Consider the following 22,947-nt stretch of genomic DNA (forward strand, 5'->3'; position numbering starts at 1 on the left):
TATAGAAAATGAAAAGTCAAATGGAGTTTAAATTTAAAATTTGTAATTGTCCTCTCCAGATGTATCCGCTTTTTGGGACTGAAAATATCTATCTGGGCGGGAATTCTAAGTAGCTAAAAATGTCTGGAATTTAGGTTTGTTCATTATAGATCATATACCTCATACAAATACCTCATTCTATATTCCATATTTGAATTTGAAATTGTAAACAGTATAACAAAAATTGATAGTCCTCCTGGAAACCGGACAGCAAATGCAAGAAAAATAATTCAAGAAACATGCATACCATTCATTTAGAGTGGCATGCACCATGTGACATAACTGGATGAGTATTGAAAAGTACATTGCAAATAGTGTTGTCAGATTAGCCCTGTTTGGTGGGAATATAAAATAAATACAAAAAAAAGACAAGACACAAGACACTTAATTTAATGAAACACAGCTGAGACGTCTTTTAATTTATGTTTATTACTAGGGTGTGAGTAACTGGATAGTACGAAACACAAGAATGCTGGACTGTTTTCCTGCAGAGAAGGGATAATTACTGTATCATCAAAATTGCACTACTGGCATGAGTGCAAGTCTATATTGTGTAGATGCCTTTTCCCCATTTGTACCCAGCTAACATAAAATGTTTCCAGACCTTCAAGGAGGATTCTTGTTATATTCCCATTTGATTGTGAGATAACATTTTGATAAGTACATTCCTATACAACATTTTTGTTACTAAGTTCTATTAAAATCACATAAAAATGTTCCAGATATGTTGCATACCAACTTAAAATCACCTTTAGTTTATAATTTACTCAAGAAAAACCTTCATGGAGGATAGATGTCAAATACAGACAGGAATGCTATGAATTCAAATCTTGAGATGACAGATTTTTTTAACACTGTAAACATTCCTGCTAAAATTAAACAAATGGTCATTTGCAATTAAAATTATTTTTAACCTCAATAACAAGACTAAATAATGTTATAAGGTTATTCTTTCCATGTTCGTTGTGACTTAAAGATAACATTTAAGGAAACTTGGCAAAAGTACTTACTGGTAATGTTTACCCTAACTCTCGGAGTGATAGGAATTTTTTGAGAACCAAATCGTTAGCTGGGATAGGTACTTGAATCTCATTTAAAAAAAGAAATGGTATATCAGAGTAGTGAAAGTGAATTAAATATGGCAGGAACCCAATGAACAAAACTTGATTGAGACAAGGTGATTATCAAGTGACTTCAGCAAGGTGCATTTTATAATGTCACGTGAAGCTGATCAAATATCTAAAGGGTATTTTCTCCTACAACACCTGATTTATAATGTTGTTTTCATTGGTTTGCCTCTCTTTGGATGCTATGGCAAGTGCGTGTTTTAACAATATTGGCAACATTATCTTTTCTTGGAGGAGAGATGTTGGTAGTCACACTCTAATAAAAGCACAAAGCAGCTACTTTAAAACTCATCCCTTTCTGCAATCTAGAAGATGTAAGTTATTATTCAGTATTTACCGTTAATACCCCCACCCCCCACCCCTCTGACACAAATTGTGACAGAAACATACAGAAAAAACATCTTAGTTTGGCCTGAAATAAAAGTTAATTTCACAGACACGTCCGAACAACACGCAGCCATAAGACAATGTGCAAAGTAAAGAGACAGCATTAAGTGCCACATACATGGACAAAAAACATCAACAACAAAAACTTCTTCATAAATAAGAGCCACAACATGCTTTGACATAACGTTGCCTTCAGGAGGGGATCAAGGCTGCCGTTCTTTGCGAAAAGGAAAAGCTATTGCGAAGGGACGAATGTATAAAAAATCCAATAAAATAACACTGGCAAACATAACTACATAGGATTATTAGAGGGTCATTCTGTTGGATATGCTGCCTGGTAAGACGGTCACTACAAAGACAAGCACAACTGCGGGTGCCCCACTCCATTGTCTGTACCTCAAAGTCTCTGGGCCTGAGGGAGGTTGCATCCATTAATGCTGACTCGTCGCCGGGCCTGGATGTCCGATGCGGGCGCCAGGGTTTGTGTCAGGCTAACCTGGGCATTGCTGAAGGCAGTGATGCGGCCACTGCCGGCAATCTGCAGGTTGACGGTGGTGGCATAGCTGGTTTTCGGCGACCCCTTGCCCCCTTGTGGCTGTGAGGAGGGTGCTGGCTCCACCCGTGGGCCCAGAACAGGTGTGCCAGTATCTGGGGTGGGGGGCAAGCGGGTCATATAGGCACAGATGAGGGTGCTCCGGCAGCTTCCCTCCTGGAGGTTGCTGTCGCTCTGACCGTCCTCTGAGCTGGCGAGGGACGCCATGCTTTCACCCTCGGGGGTTTCTCCGGAGCTGTACTTGGTCAGGAGTTCATGCACATCTGGCCAGGCAATGCTGGTGAAGTGTTTGCCACCCTGAGTGCCGTTGTTAGGGCCCAGTTTGGTAGGGGACAGAGTGCCAGGACTCAGGCAGGAAGAGGGGGTGCTGTAAGCACTCTGGGGGCTCCTCAGCCCTACTTCATGTTCCTCCCCCACAGAGTGACGACCACTGTCTGCCCACGACCTGCGCCCATTCTGCATAGGGCTGGGGGGTCTGTCTGCCAGGCTGACGAAGGCAAGGCTGCTTCCCTTTTGCCACCTCAAGCTTTGGGTGGCAGAGGGCCCATTTGCACAGGAAGCTCCTGGCATAGAAGGGGAGTTGATTCTGGGGCACTGTGGCTGGGCAGCAGTGGAAGAGGAAGCCGAGGTTGGTTTTCGTGGTTGGGGGTTAGTGGTCCCCCACATGTTGGTGGGGATGCCTATGGGCAGTGGTGAGGTGACCCGAGGACTCCTACAGGGTGGCGAGGAGCAGGAAAAGGAGGTCCCTACATGCTCCAGAGTGAGGCAGAGAGGGGCAAAGTTGCATGGCCCTCCGGCCCTGGGGGTTTTTGGGTTGGGTGGCTTGTTCCTTGGGATGCCCTCCTGGTTCTGGGCAGGTAGGGGTGAGTAGATTTGGGCACAGGAAGGGGACGGGGAAGGAGAGGTGGAAGGAGAAGGGGACTGGACCCGGGAGCTTGGCTCCGATGTGGAAGAAAAAGGCCGGGCCACCCGATTTTGCGAGGCGCTCCGGAGAGGGTCAGGGGACAGTACTGCTCGACCCACATTTGCCAATGGTGGCTTCCCATAACGTGCACTGAAGATGCTGTTGCTGTTGTTGTTGTTGCTGTTCCAATTAGCACGTGGTGATTGCTCCAAGGCAGCAGACCGGGGGCGAGAAGTGGTGGAGCTCTGCTGGAGGCTGGCATGTGGGGCGGGGGACATGGGCCTTTGGCTGCGGAAGGGTGGGGAGGAGGGCACAGGGGTTGAGTTGGCCTTGGCAGTAGGGGAGCGGGGGATGCCACATGTGGACATGCTAGTGGTGCCCGTGCTTGGACTTGAGCTAGTGAGGGAGCACTGTTTTGGTGAGGAGGCCCTCGCTCTTAGAGAGGAAGCAGAAGAGGTGGGAAGAAGGGTGGAGCTGGGGTTCTTCTGGACAGCTGATTGGGTGCGAGTGCTCCTTTTGACAAGGGTCTGGGTGATGGTCTGGCTGATGCAGGAGGCTGCCAGAGACCTAGTCAGCGCACTTGGCATGGGGGACGAGCAGGCAGGCTGGAGGTTTCTCACAGGGGACGGGGAGCGAAGGCCCATGCTGAAGGCGGATGGAGGCTTGCTGCTGAAGCTGTTGGCAGCAGCTGGGTGGGCAGGTCGGTCAAAGCAGGGCTGGGAATGTGGCCTCCTAGTGGGTGATGTTCCTGAGATTGACATCGACACATTCTGGGCAGGGTCTCGGTACCTGAGTGAGGCAGAGGGAGATCTGGAACAAAAGCAGTGGGGTTTCAGGGAGCAGAACACAGGGTGAGATCAATTACATTATCCACTACACAGGCGACATTACGTGTTTGGATTCCCCCAATTCGCTGTCTTTTCAGTTTAATTATTATTCAGATTTCTGGCTTACATTCCTGGCATCTAGGGTGCATTCCAGAAGAAAGTATGCAGATTGTCATGCCAAAGATTAACAGACTAGCCACTGATTTGGTTTCTTCTCAATACGTCTCAACATAAGACTCTCCCTGTGGTACACTCTTAACTGATTATTTTTCAAGAAACAGCCTTTCAGGGCCCCTGAAATAATCTCATATTTTCCACTTGCTATTGACACACCATTCTAAAAAAGGGGGTATTAGAATATTGCACAAGGTTTCTACACATCATTGAAATTACATACAACACCCCTGGAGTTTAACAAGAACCACCTGTTTAAAAAAGCATTATATTCATACACTGTCACTGGATCAGATTAATAGTTTTAGGTAACAACTAGGTTTAGGTAACTAATCCCAGATCAGTTGTTTGGTGTGGAAGCTACCCAGAGGGGTGAAGAGCATAAAGTTCAAATTTATTTTGATGAACTGATTTGAGGGTTACTCACCTTGAGCCTATAGCACTTTTGCCCGGAGACAGAGCCTCCAAACTTAGAGGTAAGCTCCTTCTCCCCCTTGTTGTTGGCAGATCAGGAGGTCTTTGGCTGGTGAACTTTGGTAGATCATCTGAACATAGCGTACCGGGCAGAGAAGTGGTTGGACTCTGGGCTGACAGACCACCATTAAGGATCGCTACATACTTTGTATCAGGATACTCCTGCTGATCTGAACATCGAGCCTCATCTGTGGAGCAGGTATTGGGAAAGGTCTCTGGACTCTCTCCTTTAGTGCCTTCAGAGGTAAGTACAGTCATCGGATGTGGGGGTGTGGGTAAGGTTTTAATTTGATTGGAACATTCAGCTCCCGCTCTGTGCCTCAGGACTTCGATTTCGGATGCATTTTCCAGCCCAGGTACTGAAGGCAATGCAGAATCTTCAGGAGGGGAAGGTCTGAAGCAACTTGGTGTGGAAGATGAAACTTCTGCAGTACAGCTACCTGGATCTCCTAAACCTTCAGAGCTTTCCTCAGCATCCTCACTCGGGGCACAAGGAGCACCTTCGTTACTGTCTGGGGAGCTATCAGACATTCCTGCTGCAACCACGACCACTTCTTCACAATGTCTAGAGGCTTCTAGAAGGATCCTCTCCCCTTCATCCACAGTGTGACTTTCCACTTCAGAGTCCATGCAGGGAACCTCTGCCTTCTGTACTGGAGAGGTCTCAGACTCAGCAAAACTCTTTGCAACCTCTGGCATCACATTGTCCATGTCTGATTCCCTTACTTTCTGCCTCATTCCACCAGCCAGAAAAGAAGAGGGACTGAGTGCATGGTCTTCCCTGATTGGGTACAAAGGATGTTCTGGCTTTTCCACAGTGAGCGAATTATTGACATCAACAGATTTCTTAGGTGTGCATGCAAGGTCATCAGTTTTGGATAGAGGTCCATTGTCAGACAAATCCTGAAAAGACTCAACCGGTGAAATGTCTGCATCTCTCTGGATGTGAAACTCAGAGTCAAGGCTGGCTTTTGGGGTCTCTGGGTCTGCACCCTTCACATGGGGCTGGGCTGGAGACAAGGGCTCATCTACAAGTATAGCTTCTGACTGGCTGCTGGAGTCACCCATATGTGATGGCTTGGCCTCGGTCTCTGCCTCCTCCAGGAATATTTGGGAGGAGAGGGAACAAGCAGGAGAGGTGGGGTTACCCTCCGGCTCAGAAGTGCTCTCCCTGGGTCCCACCAGGACACAGGCATTTTCCTGGAGGTAGTTGGCAGACAGCTGTTCCCGGACAAGAACATAGCCATACTGTTCGGGTTCCGAAGGCTGGGGACAGACAAGAGGACCACCTGGAAGACCAAAGACACAAAAGCATATCAGCCTTGGTTTACCTTTAAAGGACCCAAATGTCTTAGGGAATACATAGCCATTTCAATATAACTATCTAAACCATTTTGAGGTGAAAGGGAAAGAATGTAGTTACAAAGAGAAGCATATTTAATCAACTGTTTTCCTAAAGGCCCCAGTGTATTGTTAATGTTGTGGTGTTTTTTTCATAATTTACAAACATTTATTTATTTATTGTGATCATACATTTTTGCAGCAAGAAATACATGAGTGCTGTTCTGGATTTTTATTGATTTACATCGTTTAAGGATTCAGCACCCTGACTGAATTTTGTATATGTTGAGTGAGCACAGTTTTTCATTGATTTTGACTAATGTAAATAAAGCCTTAGTCTGTGTTCTAATCACTATGAAGGACATTTATCTTTGTAAACCAGGCTGTATTTCCCAAAAAAGGACATTTTCTTGTTTTAAACTAGAACTGATAAAAGTGCATGGAGCTTTCATGTACATATTGTAGGTGTCTTATTTTCAGTGTTGACTGCCTGTGTGAAGCACTGCCTCCAGGATTACACTTTCGAACATGAGTGTACTCAATTTGTTGTTAGTCTACTTATAACGTCTAGCTAGAAATCAGAACTGTCCTTAATAGAGCAGTCCTATGACTAACAAACACTGCCAAGGCATGGCCTCAAATAGTGAGAGGGGACAGGAGCTAACCTGCACTTGTGGCCAGGCTCTGCATCTTCCTGTCCTTCTGAATTTCCTTAGGGGTGCTCTCCTGCCCTCCTGCTGGTGCCCGGCTCTCCCATGCCCTCTTGTGGAGGGGCATCTTCATGCTGCTGACCTTGGCACTGTACATGCGTGCCAGCATCTGGACCTTACTGAGGATTTTCTCTGAGTTCTCCACCAGACAGAGATCTGCCCCACCCTCAAACAGCCCAATCCCCGTCACATCGGGGGTCCCATCAAAGAGGTGACGGCCAGAGGTCCCCTGGCCGCGCCCAGACCACTTTCCTACACTGATCTGGCTGGGCAGACCCTCTAAGCTCCCCTGCGTGTCAATCCTGTGGTGAGGCCTGCTCCTGGACCGGGTCTTCCCCACCATCTGAGATACAGCTGCTGTATCAGTCATCTGGGAAGTGGTCTCAGACTGGCCTTCGTTGTCTGGTTTAGGACAGGCATTAGTGTCCATGACAGTGGACGCTCCCCTTCCTGCAGGAGTAGCGAGGTTGCTCTCAGTGGTTGTTCTAATGCCTTCAGAGTGCTCCTCTCTCTCCTGAAGTTTGTAACTCTCCCCTTTGTGTGGTGTGTGTCTCTTTCCCCCCTCTGTGCACAACACTGCTTCCCTTTGCTCCTTTTCCTTCCACACCTTCATCAGCTCCCGGCATGACCGGAACTTGCAGGTGGGTTCCACCCCAGTGCACTCTGCAGGGCTCAGCTCTCTATGGCCACCCGGCCTATTGCTGGCTTCAGCCTCGGTAGGGCAGCCTGTCATCAGCCCAGGGGAGTCTCCCTCCATCTGAGGGCTCTTCTCAGGGGGAGGCAGAAACTCTCCCTTGCCCTCCTCCGAACGCCCCCCCTCCAGATCGCAAAGGCAGTCCTGATGGGCAGAAACACTGAAGAGGGACACTGACTCTTTGACCAGACCAAGCGGGATGTGGGAGATGCTGTTCCTTCGGGGCAGCTGCTCCTCCGCCACCTCGGCTGCTTCATAGTAGTTTCGGATCTTCTCAATGATCTGACGGTCATTCTTGGTCAGCGCAGCCTCACACTTGGGTGCTGGAAGGCCCTTAGTGGCAGACACAGGGGGGGCAGAGCTACCGGGGCCTGTGTCTTTGTCCTCACTGGGAGGTTCTGTACTAGGTCCTTCCTCCCCAATAGGAAGGCAGGAGGCCTCTGCTTGAAGAATTGGTGGGGCATCCGGATTGGAGCCTTTAGGGTGTGCTTCCACTGCCCCATCAGACTGGGGGCTCGCCAGCGACTCTTGTGGGTCTGGTTGGGCTTCTGGACTGTTAAGAGGGGCCATGATCTCTTCAACCTGGGCTGGCACTTCTTCCAGCATGCACAATGGAGGCAGCGTGTACCTTTCCTTTTCCACTTTCTTCTCTTCAGGGCACTCATTGGCCTGAGAGGCTAGCGCATTTCCCTTAGCTCCATCCCCTTCCAGAGGTTGCTCTGTCCTCTCCTCTTGGGCGCAATGGCGATCACAATGCAAGTGGGATTTGCCAAGCTCTTGGGATGAACTCTGGTCCTTCTCCTGCCTCTGGGCTACGGCACCCAAATCCTGGCCACTGCTGGGCTCATCAATGGGCTCAGAGGAGGACAGTTCCTGTTGGCAATCATGGAAAATAACACATTATAACAGGAAAAATATGTCCATTGTCTTTCCAGAGGAAAAGGAGCGAAGGAAGACCCCGAGCATTTAATGAGAAATGGCAAATTACTTGTGACCGGCTTGTGTTCGACCATACAAGGAGCATATGTGTACTGTAAAACAAATAGCTTTGTCTTTGGGATGAGCAACGTCAGATAAAATGCAATGTTATTCTATGTAATCATTATTATTAGAATACATATGATGAAATTGATACAGTAACTCTATATTTTTTAAATATATCATAAAATATTTTGCCTACTGAAAATTCTTAGTAGCTGGTAACTCCACATGTCATTATGTTAATTTCAAGCCCTGTTTTTAATTAAAATCTTTAAATGCGCGGCAGGTCCTGCGTACTGTGTCAGGCTGCAGACTGGGCAGGCCTTCCCGCGCTCGGCTCTGGTTGATGAACTGCAGGATCTCTTCGGTTATCGACAGAGTCGGAGGGGTCATCTCATCCTCCGGGCCGAGCCCCAGGTCATCCTGCCCAGCTTCCACCTCGATAACTGAGGACGCCAGTGTGCTGGCACTGCCGGAGGAGCCCAAGCTGTCTGCCTGGGGGTACAGCTCACCCTCGCTGCATGCCTGCAGGTATGATGACACAGCAACTTGAAGGGTGCAGCACAGCACAGGACTGCATTCTTAAAGCACTACAGGCATTTCACTGAAATATAAGTGCTCCAAAGTTAAAACACGCACAACAAGTATGATATTTCAGAGACTGTGATTCATTATGTAGTGCCTAGAATGTTTCTCAAACAGAGCACCTATACAGAAAGCATTGAATCTGGATCTATTCTCTACCAATTATTTGGGTCACTGGAACAAAATTACAATGTCATAAATTACAGCATGAGGCCTCTTATGACAGTGTGCTAACAGACACACCTGTGCTGTAGTAATTTGGTGTTGAATAAGTTTTTTGTATTTTTAACCCAAAGACAGGTATTGTGCAAATTTGGTGGTGTTGCCAATGCAAAAATATGAATATTTGAGGTGAACATGAGATTATGTAGGACTGATGGATATTGACTGAGAGAGCGAGTCGAATTCTTCAGGAAAACCTCCTTGCCAGACAACTAACTGAGGAAGTCCTGCAATGGTGGAACCCATTTCCTGTACTCTGTTTTATGTGTTTATAAGAAAAATAAATTTTTTTCTGGTGGGTGCACTTGAGCTGGTCTACTGTTTAACTTTGCTACGTGGGTGCTAATATTTTTTTTAGTAATACTGTCATGGTTCTGACTTTTTGTTTCTGTTTTTTCCTTTTTTGGGCCGCCAGATGGCAGCACTTCTCAGTTTTGTATTTCTGTTCGTTCCCTCATTGGTTTCCCCTGTGTTAATTGTATTTTTGTTTTCTATTATTGTTTTCAATTATTTAATCATTGTTTCTGTTTGTCTTGTTATCCCCTCCCTCTTTGGTTTGATTGTTCTTTGAGTTCACCTGTGTCTTATTAGTTCCCCTGTCTATTAAAATTCTCTGCTTCCCTGACTCGGGTGCTGGTTCCTTGTGTTTCTGGCTGTATGTTTCTGCCTGTTTGTGTTCTGCTTGTGTGTGTTCTGCCTGCCCATATTCTGTTCTGTTTTTTCAGTTCTTAAGAATTCTTTTGAGTTTGTGGTTTTGCCCCTCGTGGCCTCCTTTGTTTGTTTCTGAGTTTATTTGTAATTAAATTCTTTGTTATATTCACCCCTTGGAGTTTGTGAGGTTTTCCCACTCTGCGTGTGGGTCTATTTCCCCGAAAACCATGACAAATACAGACAAATACATTCTTTATATCAGATAACAAATGGCATTCATTTGTAATAGCGCTGAGATATACCCCTTTGTTTAATTTTGATAGTACTTTGATTTCTTATTGATGGAAAGTACATTCCATTCAGTTTAGTGCTCCACTTTTTGTATCAAAGCTTGCTATTGATACAGCAGAATTCCCTATACTACTTTCTTACAGATGTGTTTGCCTACAACAGACCTGTTGGCAGAGGACCATCATAAGAGTGTGAAACTTACTTTTGAAGTATACTTTTGGCTTACATCAAGCTGAGATAAAAATGCAGGAACTAAACTAATGCAAGCTTGGTGTGCTTTTTCTGATGGCATAAATGCGCATGTGGTGACTGCATCACATGGACATATCAGACATGATGAAAGAAAATGTGGCCAGTATGTATTTTGACGTTAAAGTTCAGTGCTGCAATATGATGAGATGAGGTTATGGGTCAGTTCACACTAGAAAGAAAGGCATAATTTTGCTCACCTTCAAAGCGACTGTCGCCAGTAATCCAGGCAGATCAAGGGGTTGAAAAAGAAACACAAGAAGTGAGTCAGTATGGATCGCCATCGTGGCTAACTCTGGCTGTGTCAATACTCAGAGTGAAAATGTTTGTTAAAGCATCACCAATCGTATTATTCATAACACACCACAAATTTCCCTGGATTGTGAGATGTTCACTTATCATTTATGATTTGATACCAAAATGGTTCCATAGCTGGTGTTCAGCATTAAGGATAACTGATAGTGAGTTTAATGATGTGCCTTCATATTAATTGCTCTGCTTCCTGTCACAGCTCCGACTTTAGTAATGGATCAGACTCCACCCCAGTCCCACCTCCTGACCCCCGAAACCCCACCTCCCAGCCAGGAGCTCATGAATAAAGCGCTTAAGGCTTTAAAGAAAAGCACTCACCGCTGGGATGAAATACTGCCTCGATGTCTTTGGCAGGGGCTGTGGAAACAAAGTCACAAAGCTTCAGACAACAGAACAACCTGGCAGCCTGACTTCAGAGTGCATCAATAACAGTTTTTTTTTTCCACACTGTTTTCTACTTTTTGCCTGTCAGCTGGCAAAGGATTTTACTCTGAATTTAACTGCCAAAAGCTTCTGCAAAGTACCAAGTCAGCAGATGTTATTATATATCATTATTATTAGCACTATTCAGAAGCATATTTCAGGTATGTCCAATTTTTTTTTATGGGTCTATGATACTTGTCGAGCTTTCCAAGTTGTGTAAGACTTACCTTATATCACCGCCTCACAATGCAGACTGCTCAAATTAGCGGTTATTAGGGTAATTCAAGTGTCCAAGTCATGATCTGACTGTGGAATCGGGATCGTGGACTGGGGGGTTGGGGGGGGGGGGTGAAGTGATCATGTACTCGTTGCCTAGGCTACATGTGTGGTGGTGTGCCGTGACTGCCAAATTTGTTTGAGGGGGGAATCTTCCATTTTGGGTTTACCCAGTATACCAATTTATACTGGATGTCCCAAAGTCAGCTGCCAGGCAGGATCCAAACCCACAGCCATGATGATTGCGAGCCCAGCGTGGTGCACATTACTGCCACTCAGTGGTACCCACCAGACTGCCTCCTGCCCCGTCGGTACGGCATGTTGCTCTCCAGTAGCAAAGGGAGGCTCTTCTTGGCTTTCTCAGGGGTATAGATGAACTCTGGAGGCTCTGTTTGTAGTTACAGAAGGAGCAGAGGGCGTTAACCTCATGACGCTGACTCAGCGAGAGCAATCAGCCATGGGCCATGGGCCAAACCAGTGTCCCACATCACAGAAAACCCAGATCCAAAACGGAATCTGAGCTGCACTAACCTGACTGCCGCCTGCCACGATGGTATCCTCGTGAGTCGTCCAATCGTGGAGAGGGGGCGTGTTTTCTGATGGGCTCCTGATCAAACTGCAGAGCTGTTAATCAAAAGCCAGTTATTATGTTGTCGACTGTAATTCTGTCATCAAAGCTTTGTGTGAATAATGCAAACATATACTTATCAAAATGTTCCTGAACCTGTTAATGCAGAAAAGCATGTAAGTTCATACTTACATTGGCAAAGGTTGTCACCAAGGACCTGTCTTGCCTACATAAAGAGCAAAAAGAAATATGAAGATGTATTACTTTTATTTAATACAATTTTAAATTGCGTAATATCCACCCATGTCAGAAACCTAGTCCCCATGATCCAATTTTTGTATGTGCCATATTTTACTCATAACTAGGCCTATTTACTGTATTGATGCCTACATGGAAGCCCTTGAACTTCACATATATGGCCACAAGGGGGAAGCACATCCTCAGGAAGACAACATCCCAATGGAAGGAATGCACTACTAAAGACTAATGGCTTTGGTCATGCTTTCTTGCAATCTTTAAACATTGCATTGAAAATGAGGTCTGCCAATGAAATATCTGATGTTCCTCAACACCACAAGAGCTTAAGCAGTGAACAGAAGTACCATCTGTTGAGTAAAATTCCAGCATGAAGCACATACCAGGGAGAACTTTATTGTAAGTGAGTTCGTAGGAGACAGCCCGCGTGCTGTGGTTAATTCATCATCAATTGTAAAGCGCTTTGGATAAAAGCGCTATATAAATGCAGTCCATTTACCAATTCATCTGTGTCACAGATTAGACCCTCGGACAGAGAGAACCAGGGAGGGGGGCGGGTTGGAATTCACCTTCTGGGGCAGAGAAGCAGGGTGGTTCTCCACAATCAGCCTCTTGAGGTAGTGCAGCCATAGTCGCTTTTCCTCCTGGTTCTTGGCCTGTGCAGGGAGAAAGGAATCGTCACTGTATCAGGCTCGATCACGCCCCAGTGATGCCGAGGCAATGTGACAGAACTGACCAGGGAGGATCCCCCCTCCACTCCCTCAATCTGAATTAATACAACCATTTCCTGAGGCTGATTGTACATGTAAACAAATGGGGTTTAGACCAGGATTCAATCAAGATTTGTCCTTAAGTTAACTCGCAGTTACAGGCAAGTGTTTTGGCATCATACTTCAGTACAGAGATCACCACAATTAACTTGACAATCTGTATTCGTGAAGAAAGGAACTCACACTTGAATTTTTATTTTGCAAGAAATGAGAAATGGGTGCTGTGATACTGTCTTACTTCAGTTCAGTAAAAGAATGGCTTTTGTTGAACAAGCATGCAACAGGCAGGGCTTGCCCCTCACAATTTTGGGACCCAAAGCAAAATAATATTTTTTATGCGTTGAATCATCTCCCTCCCTCCTTGGAGACACGCCCACCTTCCTTATCTTCTCCTCTCACCTGGACAACATGTAGCTGTTTCGGAATGGTCTGGTCAGACACCTTGAAGCACAGGGGGTCCTTCATATTTTCTACTAGAAGAAGGTTACAGCACTGGGGAGGGGAACGAAAAAGAGAGTTAGAGAAACAAGCAAGCACCCACTGGACTGCTGATGGCACCAGCAGTGATTGTTTTCTAAATCCGCTCTACAGTGGCACAACCATTCACCACCTGTTCTGCATTCTTTAGCCTGCCAACCCTCTTCTCAACTGGCTCGCCACCACATTGCTGATGTGTGAAATGCTGGTGGACTGACAGCTGTGCTGATGGCAGGCCTCCAGGGAGCAGCTAGCGAGCACTGTATATTGGCTGGCAACGTGGTCTACACTCTTTTCATATTTATGAACGACATGGGATGATGGTAAGGCGAATGCACACAATTTCATTCATTAATTCACAGGGCAGGGCAGCACTTACAAAGATGTGGGTGCTGTATATGAAGTGCTCCGCCCGCTTCTTGGCGATGAGGAGCATCTTGTCGAAGAGGAAGAACGCCCTCTCCTTCTTGACCCGTTGGACCCGGAAGGAGCCCTCCAGGACCAGCTCCCCGAACCCCCTGAGGTCCGGCCCGGCCCAGTTCAGCAGCAGGCTCTCAATCTCCTACCAGCAGCACAGCACAGCATCTTAGACAGGTGCTATTCTTGCACACTGTCCACCTGCCCTCATGTCAGACTAGTACTGATGTTAATGAAACAACACTCATATACACAAAGTGTATAAAGCAAATATATTGTAAATGTGTGCATGCTTCGGAAAATATAAGGATAAATATATTTTTCAACAATATTATTTTTCCAAAAGACTGCAATATTTTAAAGGGCAACAATTCCATTTCAGCATATTGCAGCATAACTACAGTGCTGAAAGTCATTTTCATTTTATGTGAATAAAGATAAATTTGAAACTTTACAATCATATTTTGACTTATTTCAATTAAAATAAAAAGTAATTTAAAACATTGTAGCTCTTGTGTAGAATTTTTTTTATCTGAGGGTAGCATTACAATACAAACTAAATGAAATGAATGGGCCAGAGAATCAGGTAACCAAAACAAATCCCAGTTTCTAACTGGTTAAATCACTAGATGAACACAGATTGGATCCCTGTGATGCCATTTGTTTTTCCTGGGCAGTATACCTGTAGTCTGACAGCATGTTCCTGCTTCCTCTTCATGTCATTGATGTACCAGGCCACTGCTGTCATGGTAATAATTGCGTCCTCCACCACCTCATACCCCGGGTCACTCTTGTCAAAGTGCTTGGACAGCTCCTACCACAGGGGGGAAGACATTGAGCCATTGCCACACAAATTAGGGCAGCATTATGCAAACTGTTTGCATTTTAGATTTGCATGAATATATGATGGATTACAATTTGATGCTGTTACTGTCTGATAAGATATATGCTACCAATGAGCTATATGGAAGAGATTAGTTTTAAGGAAGGTAACATATACTCTTTTTATTCTGTCATCTCTCTCGACTTAGTGCCCAGACTGTATCCTCTGTTTTCTGTCTCAAGTAAATCACTGTGATGTGAGACATGGCGAACTCATTGCAGTCTGATTGGCTAGGGTTCACAGCCTGGCACTTCCCAGAAAATCAGAAGGCAGCATGTTGAGCAACTGACCACGGCGGCGCAGCATACTGACCTGCAGTAGCAGGTGGTATTTGAGGATCCGCTGCACCGGCTTGAGCAGGTACGTTTCCAGAGGTAGAGAGTGACAGAGGGTGGCCTGCCTCTCCTGGAAGAAGCGCACCAGAGTCTGGTTCTTCATGCAGTCTCTAAGAACAGCCACGGAGCTGTGGAAGGGGTGGGGGGGGCACTTTTGATTTTCCATTATTAAACAAACAAAACTCCACAGTCACAGAGGGGACAGAGAGACAGAAAAGAAGGTGGGGGACAAAGACAGAGTGAGTGAAATAGTAAGAGAGTGGATGACATGAAAGGGAGGTATGCGGGGAAGAGGACAGAAAGAAAAGAGACTGGTAGAGGGACAGAGAAAATGAGAAGAAAGGAAAGAGCAGTCATAATCGGAGAGGGGACTATGGAGGCACATGGGTAGGAGATTAAGCAGGACTGCAGTTAATCTTACCATGCAGCATAATGCCTTTAGCTTATGCTTCTCGTCTGCTTCAAATCCTCCGCAGAAGACAAATATTTACCTCACAACATACAGCCCCTATGTCCTCTGTAATCTCTTTCTCAGCTGATAGCTCACTGTCTGTTTATGATATCATGGTAATGCAGTGGCCTTAAAGGGAAAAACACCCAAGACTTACAGTGCAGGTAACTGTACTGAGACACTATCACTCCTAATATTTTGACATCTGTGTGACTTATGTGACACTACATAAGTCACATAGATGTCTAAAGTTAGTTATAGGTTAAGTTAAGTTTACCAGATGCAACTTACAACACACAGGTAAAAATAAGCGCATTGTGTTTGTGTTCTGTATGTTCATCCTAACATTTCTATTGATAGGCTGTTTGATAGGTTAGTGCCAATCATCAAAGCTCCATCTCCTAGTCATGAGGGGCCTGCAGTTTTCCATCAGTAGATGGGTCTAAGGCAGGGCTGCCCAACCCTGGATATCTAGAGTGCCATCCTGTATATTTTTATTTCAACCCTAATTTGGCACACCTGATTCTACAAATTAGCAGCTCAATAACATCTCTAGCTGTTGAGTGAGGTGTGTTTTGTTATGGTTGGAGTGAAAACCTACAGGATGGTAGATCTCCAGGAACAGGTTTGGGCAGCCCTGTTTAAGGTGGGCTACAGCACTCTGTCATGCTATACACAGTTACATACTTACTTGGGGTAGTTCATACAGTAGAGGGTGTAGATGTCAAATGCCTCACTCTGAAGAGAGAAATGACAGGTGGCATTAGTTATTTGGAGTGATCTTTGCAATGCAGACCATACCCCCCATACACCTCACCCTCTAAAAACACTCAACCATGCAGTTCTCCTGGCGGTTTGGTACAGTCTACAAGCGCGTGGCTATAGCTGGTGGATGTGTTGGTACATAGCCCATGGTGAGCACACAAGCCTTAGGCCTGTCCCAAGCACCTGTGGCCTGGCCCTTAGCACCTATGTTTCCTCTTAGTGGGGACCCAGCTGAGGACTAAACTGAATCCCTTCCCAGGCGAGGAACGTGACCACGCTTCATGTGAGCAAAGCCCAAAAATATCTCCCTGCTAATAGTTTTATTGAATGTAGTGTGCGTTTCCGCTACTCATTTTCTAATTTGTGGAAACAGTGGACCATTCATTGTCTATATTGGTAGGGGTGGGGGTGAGGGCATGTTGGGGGGTGGGGATGGGGGGGGGGGGGCTGGACTGGCCTGGCCTGCTCTGCCTGGGAAACGACTTCCATGCAGACACCGCTCGCTGGGTTACAGCCACTTGGACTGTCTGGCGAAGAGGGGAAGGGGAGGTGAATCCAACTCCTGAGGGTCTCTTTCGCTCACTGGCTCCTCTCCCGACAAACACAAAGGCCTTCTTGTTCGGCCCCCATGTTATTGGACTTGTCATCGTTACAGAGTAGAATAGTTATGGCATTACTCCTAACAACTGTGACACCCAAAACAGGAGCGCAAACCCACAGAGCTATGATGTGTGCATACGCTGAAAAGGTCAATTCAGAGAGATGACTGATAGCTCATTCTCTTCTGTTATCAGGTCTGGAAACAGAATAGTCACACTCACACACCACATCATTCACACCCTGTATTTCATACATAGGATTCATTTAATAATCTGTGAAGAGTTTGTTCTTGGGCAAGTCCTAGAGCATGAACAAATAGACTGGAGGGGGCGCTACTGAGCTTGTAGGAGTAGGGAATGGCTGCACACTTGAGGAACATTCACCACCCGAGCAGAGAGGAAGTTCAAACAGCCACAAAGCTGACAAACTCTTCAGATAAGAAGGGCAGCCTTTGTTGCCCAACAGCACTTGTGGGAAAAGCTAGCATGGCCATTGCCTGAACTACCGTTTGGTTTCCTGTTGCTAATGCATGTAGAACTAGCTGGGGATTGGACTGTAGACTCACCCTCTCCACAAAGCACTCTGCGATGGCTGCCACATGGGGACTTCGCTCCAGGTCCTCCAGTAGCTCACTGAGGAGAGAAAAGAACCATTACCATTGACAGCAGGGAAAAAGTCACCCAGCACTCTGTCCAGTGAGGCCAATCACATGTAACAGTCACCTATGTAGGCTCACTCCACTCCCTCCAGTCAGATTTTCAATAACATTTCATTTACATTACATTTCATTTACATGATTCTGTCGTGCAGGACTGTTTAAATCAGTTCACTGAGGGTTCCATTCCTACAGGTTTGTTAGTGTCCATAATTGGATGTCCACATTTTCAAGAGTGGAGAATTTTGAGACTTTTTGACCTAAAATCCCATCATCATTTTTTTATTTTTTTTATTTTATTTTGCAGTTTCTGTGTCTGAGGGTCTGAGTCTTCACAGTGGCTTTTTAAAATCATCAGTCTCTACTTCTAGAAACACCTGTAATGGGGAATTTTAACCCAGTAAAACTGCTTCTTCCCATGCCAGTGCATTGTAGCTCCTGGCTTGAAAAGATCATGTCTTACAAAGAAATTGCATGTTTTTCTCAAAATCTTTTGGAAGCAACTGAGGTATCAATTTCGAGTTTTCATTATACAGTCATTTCAAAAGGCCTATGGAAAATGCACAAGTTTAAAGGAAATAAACCATACAACTACAGCAAACAAAAAGAATTTGGTAAAAAGGGGTGAGGTCTGTCATCAGTCTCTTGGATGAATGAAAAACTAAAACATAAAACCTTATGGGGACTGACACTGAGGAACGCCTCCACTTATACTAGGAAAATACTAGGCTAGCCAGGGACCACAGCCCCTGAGTATTTGGTATCTACTGAGGTTTTGAGGTCACAGGCAGACTTTTCCAGCTTATAAATGGCCACCACATACCCTTGGGCTAACCAGTCAATGTCTGGGGAGACTCAAGTTACTCACAAGACATATAAAGTGTCGGTCGTGCTTGAATTTTATAATACCCATTCCCAAACCGAGAGTGCAGCACCCTATAAGCACCCTATAAGCAAACACAACAAACCTAGCAATTAACAGACCTTCTTGGAAAGGTTTCTTGCACAGGACGCTGACCAAATCACAAATTCTTATTTGCCTGTAAATCTCTTGCCACTCTAGCGTTAAGAAAATGTTAGAACTATTCCAATAAGATGAACAACTGATTAAAATAAGTGGAGACAGATTAAGTGGAGACAGATATTATTTATTTATTTAGGTATTGTCCGTGGTGAAGGAAATTTGTCTCGCATTTCTACAAGAAAAAAGCATGCCTTAGCTTGTAGAACTACATGATAGTTCTAATTGCACTTGGAGAACAACAGGTAAAAGTATGCTAGTAGTTAGGAGTGGAAGGCATGCAGTGTATTGAGGATCTGAGAAAGAAAAGGCATGGTGTCAGCTTCTATTGTAGACAAAAGTTGCTCCTACAGCATGTAAAATGTCATCAGTCTTTGTTGAGATCCTTTTAAACTTTTGCAGACCTTGCAGAAAGAGGACATCTGCCTCCTCTCTAAGATTCAAGGTCTGGTAAAGCCAATCGGGTAAATCCCGAATCCTGTTTCCACAAAGCCTTTGTTTGTTCCTTTCCCTCAGACTGGAGTCAACAGTCCCTTAAACAAATGCAGATGGGATTCTTCAGATGTTGGTTCCAAATCAACACTTCCCTCCACATCCCCCAATAGCAGACCTACTGGCCAATGTAGCGGAAGGCTTTGACTATCGACTAGTCACCAGCTCTGTTAGCTGACCCCACAACATCAAGGCCCACGAAACCCAGACATCGGTTTCGTGAACCGCACACATATAAGCTTTCTAAAGGCAGCCAGAGTGTGGGGGTTTTCACATATATTTTATTTCAGGATATAAATGAATTAAATACAGCCAGGCAATGACTTAGTTGCACAACAACACACAAGACCAGCAAGACCAGAAAACAGAATAACAGAGATGTGATTTGAGGCTAATACCCTCATTGGATTAGCATGTGGTGTCTTTATCGGAAGGGTGGGGGTGCTGAGATTGAAAGTCTTCTCTGATGGCTTTGATGGCTTCTTTAGACCTTTTTCTATGGGAAAGCTTAGCCGGGCATTCCTTGATACCATGCCGAGCCGGGGGTTTGGATGCCTTGTCTTCAAGGATCTCGGCAAAAACCTGTGCAATCCTCCAACTCAGAAATCGCCTCATTAGTGGCCTGGGGAATTTCAGAGAAGCCCGTGCTCGACGGAGCCATCGCGTCTCCTGGGGATCACGTCTTTCAAAATAAAAACTGAGGGACACTGTAAACATGCCGGGGCTTTTCTCTTTAAAGTGGCCAGGGGAAAGGTTCGGAGGGAAACCACGGCACTTTTCTCATTCGCGTTGGGCTCTCCTCCCTTCACCGCGGCCCCACTACAGCATGTTCTGTGGTGAAAGACTTCATTTCGATTTATAATGATGTGGACGGGAATTTGCAGTGGTTTTTCAGAAAAGTGGAGGCCCCTGGATTTGCGGAGTGACACATTTGATGACGTCTGAATCTTGTCAAAGGGAAACGACTGAGAAATGAACTAATCACACATCACTGTAACCAAATTGGATATTATGAAGAGATGATTGATTGATGTGAATTTAGACCATCATAACCAATTAGATATGATAAAAGGCATAGTTCTGGTTCAGTGTAGCAAAGAGTTCCTATGAAATACACAAAAGATGTAATGGCGATGGACTGGTAATTAAATAATGGCAATCAATCTCTCAAATCTGTACTGCCATGGCATGCAAACAGGCATCAACACAAACACAAAGGATTGTTTTCAGTGATTTGTTCAAACATACAATTACAGTCCTATCAGATCATAGGAAAAGTAGACCCCACAAAAAGCAGTTGTACCGTTTCTTGTTTCCTACTGTTTCCTCCACAACCTAATCAAAGACCTTTAGGTCTCTTACACTGAAAATTAAAACAACCAGCAGTTTCTGGTTGTTTTGTGATAGTTTGATACAGCTGAAGTGTGTGTGAATGTCACCATCACTGGCAAAAGAAATTGAAGATCAGACTACCTTCAAGGTGTTCAGTCAGAACAAGGATGCTAACAGAAACCATGTGAGCAACTGTCAGATTTGTGAAGTAATAATAATGCTCCCTATGACAGGACAGACTCCTGTACCCCATCCTCTCCTAGGCCTTCAATGGGGCCACTTGCAGTTTAAGGGATCACAAGTTCTAGAAGAGTTATGACCTTGTGAGGGAGTCACTCACAAAGCCCTTTCAGTGCGGACTAATGAACTCCCTCCCTTTCTTCCTTTACCCCTTTTTTCCATCACTCCAGTCACTCCCTCTCCCTCCTTTCATTTCCCCTCCTTTTCATCTTCCTCTCCAAATCCCACCACTCCTTCTCTCTCCCTCGTCAATTCTCTCTGCCCAAACATTTACTAATGCTCCTTCCCTATCAATCTAAGCTCCTTCACTCTGCCACCCTTCACCATCACCCTTACAAATTAAAAATAGTTAATTCTCTCTATCCCTCTCTTTCTCTGTCTCTCTCACTGACTTTCTCTTTCTGTCAAACCTCACTCAGTCCATCAGATAAAAGCCTTCTGTCCCAGTAGTGTTGGAGAAGACGGGCAGGGAGATCTGGACCCCGGCCAGGAGAAGGTGACTCCTGACCCATGGGAGGCGGGAGCGATAAGACAGGGAAAGTGATGGACGGCGTCTCCCTGCTCTCCTTCGTGGGACGCGTGACCCACCGGACCCCTGCATTTGTGTGAGGTGGGGGCCGGATTGCACTCAGGGGAAGACGCGTTTCGGGAGAGCCCCCCCTGACTACTGTCAGCATGAGCAATGAGCCTTTGAGTGGGTGATGAAGAGTCCGTGTCAGGACTGGCCTCCCACACGCCATGCCTCATGCGAAAGACACGCCACGTGCCTCTCATGACCGTCACCTGCTGCTTGACCCCCCCATCCTCTGTCTACCTGCCTAATCTCAACAATATTTGGATAAACTTTGAATCAGCACAGTTCAAAATAAATTACAAAAAAGTAGTAGAAGGGATGAGATTGTATCCCTTGATGTGGTGGAAGAGGGGCAATTTTTGGAGAGGAGATTAACCAAGGAAGGTTCTTCATCGAGGATCTGGCAATCTCTGCCAAATACATATTTTGTGCAAACTCCTCTGGGCTACTTTATCAAAAGACTGTCTACAAAATTATCCTCTAAGGATGCATGTGATTGCCTTGTCAAGCAGCCAAATGCTAGTCCACAGGTATATTCAAAACCCTGTCTATAATCTCTTTACAGTGCTTACAAGTACCGGAGACAATCTGAAATGACTACTGCCATTGAGACCAGTTCTCACCATATACTTTACACTGGAACCAAATCAAAGCTCTTCAGCTGCTGATACAATCCAGAGATTATATTTTCGTTTCCTGTTGGTGCAAGAGCGGTCTGACGCTAAGCAGGCTGTTTGCCTTAGTAAGTAGGCTGTTTCTCCATCATGCTCCAGTCTGATTCACAAGTGCCATTTCCCATAGTCCACTGCTTTTCTCAGGCACAGTGAAGTCAAACTCCCATCATTCTCTGCAAGGCTACCTTCTCTATTGTGTAAAAAGGGCCATGAATGAAACATAATATGAAACATACTGGCCAGTTAGGGACAATAACAATTTATTGATTAATGAATGGATTGGACTGATTGATGGATTGACTGATCCCAGCTCATGACCACAGTTCAAAATGAATGATATAAATGCAGATGCACACATTTTTGGGATCCAATATACATACAGATAAGTCTGTACCCCCTTCAAAATTAAATGGTAGGGGAACATTTCGGTCAAATGCATCAGCACCAGAATTCCATGTAGAGTCCATTTAAGACTGCTGTGTCTTACTGGCTGGCTCTGTAACTGCCACCATGGATAGTTTCCATAGTTTCCCACAAGTGCTTATCCTGGATCAGTGTTAATCATTGGTGTTTTAATGGCTGGCCCTTGGATTTAGATTTGGTAAAATGATCCTGGGTCATTTGCTTGGGGGAGGGGGGTTTCCAGTACTACATCCACCCAAAGACAAACCCGGGGCTTTTTTCTCTAAAAAAAAATTAACTGAACTGAAATAAGTAGCAACATCTTGGTTGGGCAATTCTCAGCAACCACAGAGGCATTAAATCATTATTTTTGAGTACCTGAAGCTCTCTACTTTCCAAAAGCCCATATCTTAAAAATGCATTTTGGTGTGAACCCATGTCAGGGAAGACTTATAATTTCAACAGACAAGCGGAAATTTCACAGCAAGTGTGTCTGTCTCACAACAGTAAACCCATAGCTCAGGGAGGACAATGTCTGTTGCTCTGATAGTCCTTGACAGATGGCTGTTAGAACAGAGGAAGCCCTGCCTGCAAGCTGGGTGACCTACTGTCTGTGCTTTTCACCTATTGTCTGTCCTTTTTGCCTACTGTCCATCCTTTTTGCCTACTGTCTGTCCTTTTTATCTACTGTCTGTCCTTTTCACCTACTGTGTTTCCTTTTCACCTACTGTTTGTTCTTTTCGCCAGCTGTCTGCCGTTTTCGCCTACTGTCTGTCCTTTTTCCTGACTGGCCCTTCTCACTTTTACAGGTCATGT

General features: G+C 45.3%; 1 protein-coding gene across 2 annotated transcripts in view; it reads right to left on the reverse strand.

Moving 5' to 3' along the window:
* Positions 1-450: 450 nt before the first annotated feature.
* Positions 451-22,947, reverse strand: part of plekhg2 (pleckstrin homology domain containing, family G (with RhoGef domain) member 2) — a 48,729-nt gene continuing 26,232 nt past the window's right edge. For both annotated transcript variants that reach the window (XM_064301211.1, XM_064301212.1), the window contains 16 exons: positions 17,307-17,373; positions 16,068-16,114; positions 14,903-15,053; positions 14,390-14,521; positions 13,670-13,852; positions 13,213-13,305; positions 12,613-12,699; positions 11,981-12,014; positions 11,752-11,844; positions 11,510-11,608; positions 10,840-10,878; positions 10,410-10,420; positions 8,509-8,736; positions 6,492-8,103; positions 4,439-5,774; positions 451-3,820 (listed from right to left, as the gene is read on the reverse strand). In XM_064301211.1, the coding sequence (XP_064157281.1) occupies positions 1,951-3,820; positions 4,439-5,774; positions 6,492-8,103; positions 8,509-8,736; positions 10,410-10,420; positions 10,840-10,878; positions 11,510-11,608; positions 11,752-11,844; positions 11,981-12,014; positions 12,613-12,699; positions 13,213-13,305; positions 13,670-13,852; positions 14,390-14,521; positions 14,903-15,053; positions 16,068-16,114; positions 17,307-17,373 (6,082 nt within the window). In that variant the 3' untranslated portion in view covers positions 451-1,950. The remainder of the gene's footprint in view (positions 3,821-4,438; positions 5,775-6,491; positions 8,104-8,508; positions 8,737-10,409; positions 10,421-10,839; positions 10,879-11,509; positions 11,609-11,751; positions 11,845-11,980; positions 12,015-12,612; positions 12,700-13,212; positions 13,306-13,669; positions 13,853-14,389; positions 14,522-14,902; positions 15,054-16,067; positions 16,115-17,306; positions 17,374-22,947) is intronic.

Source organism: Anguilla rostrata, chromosome 12 (assembly GCF_018555375.3).
Source record: "Anguilla rostrata isolate EN2019 chromosome 12, ASM1855537v3, whole genome shotgun sequence".
Lineage (NCBI taxonomy): Eukaryota > Metazoa > Chordata > Actinopteri > Anguilliformes > Anguillidae > Anguilla > Anguilla rostrata.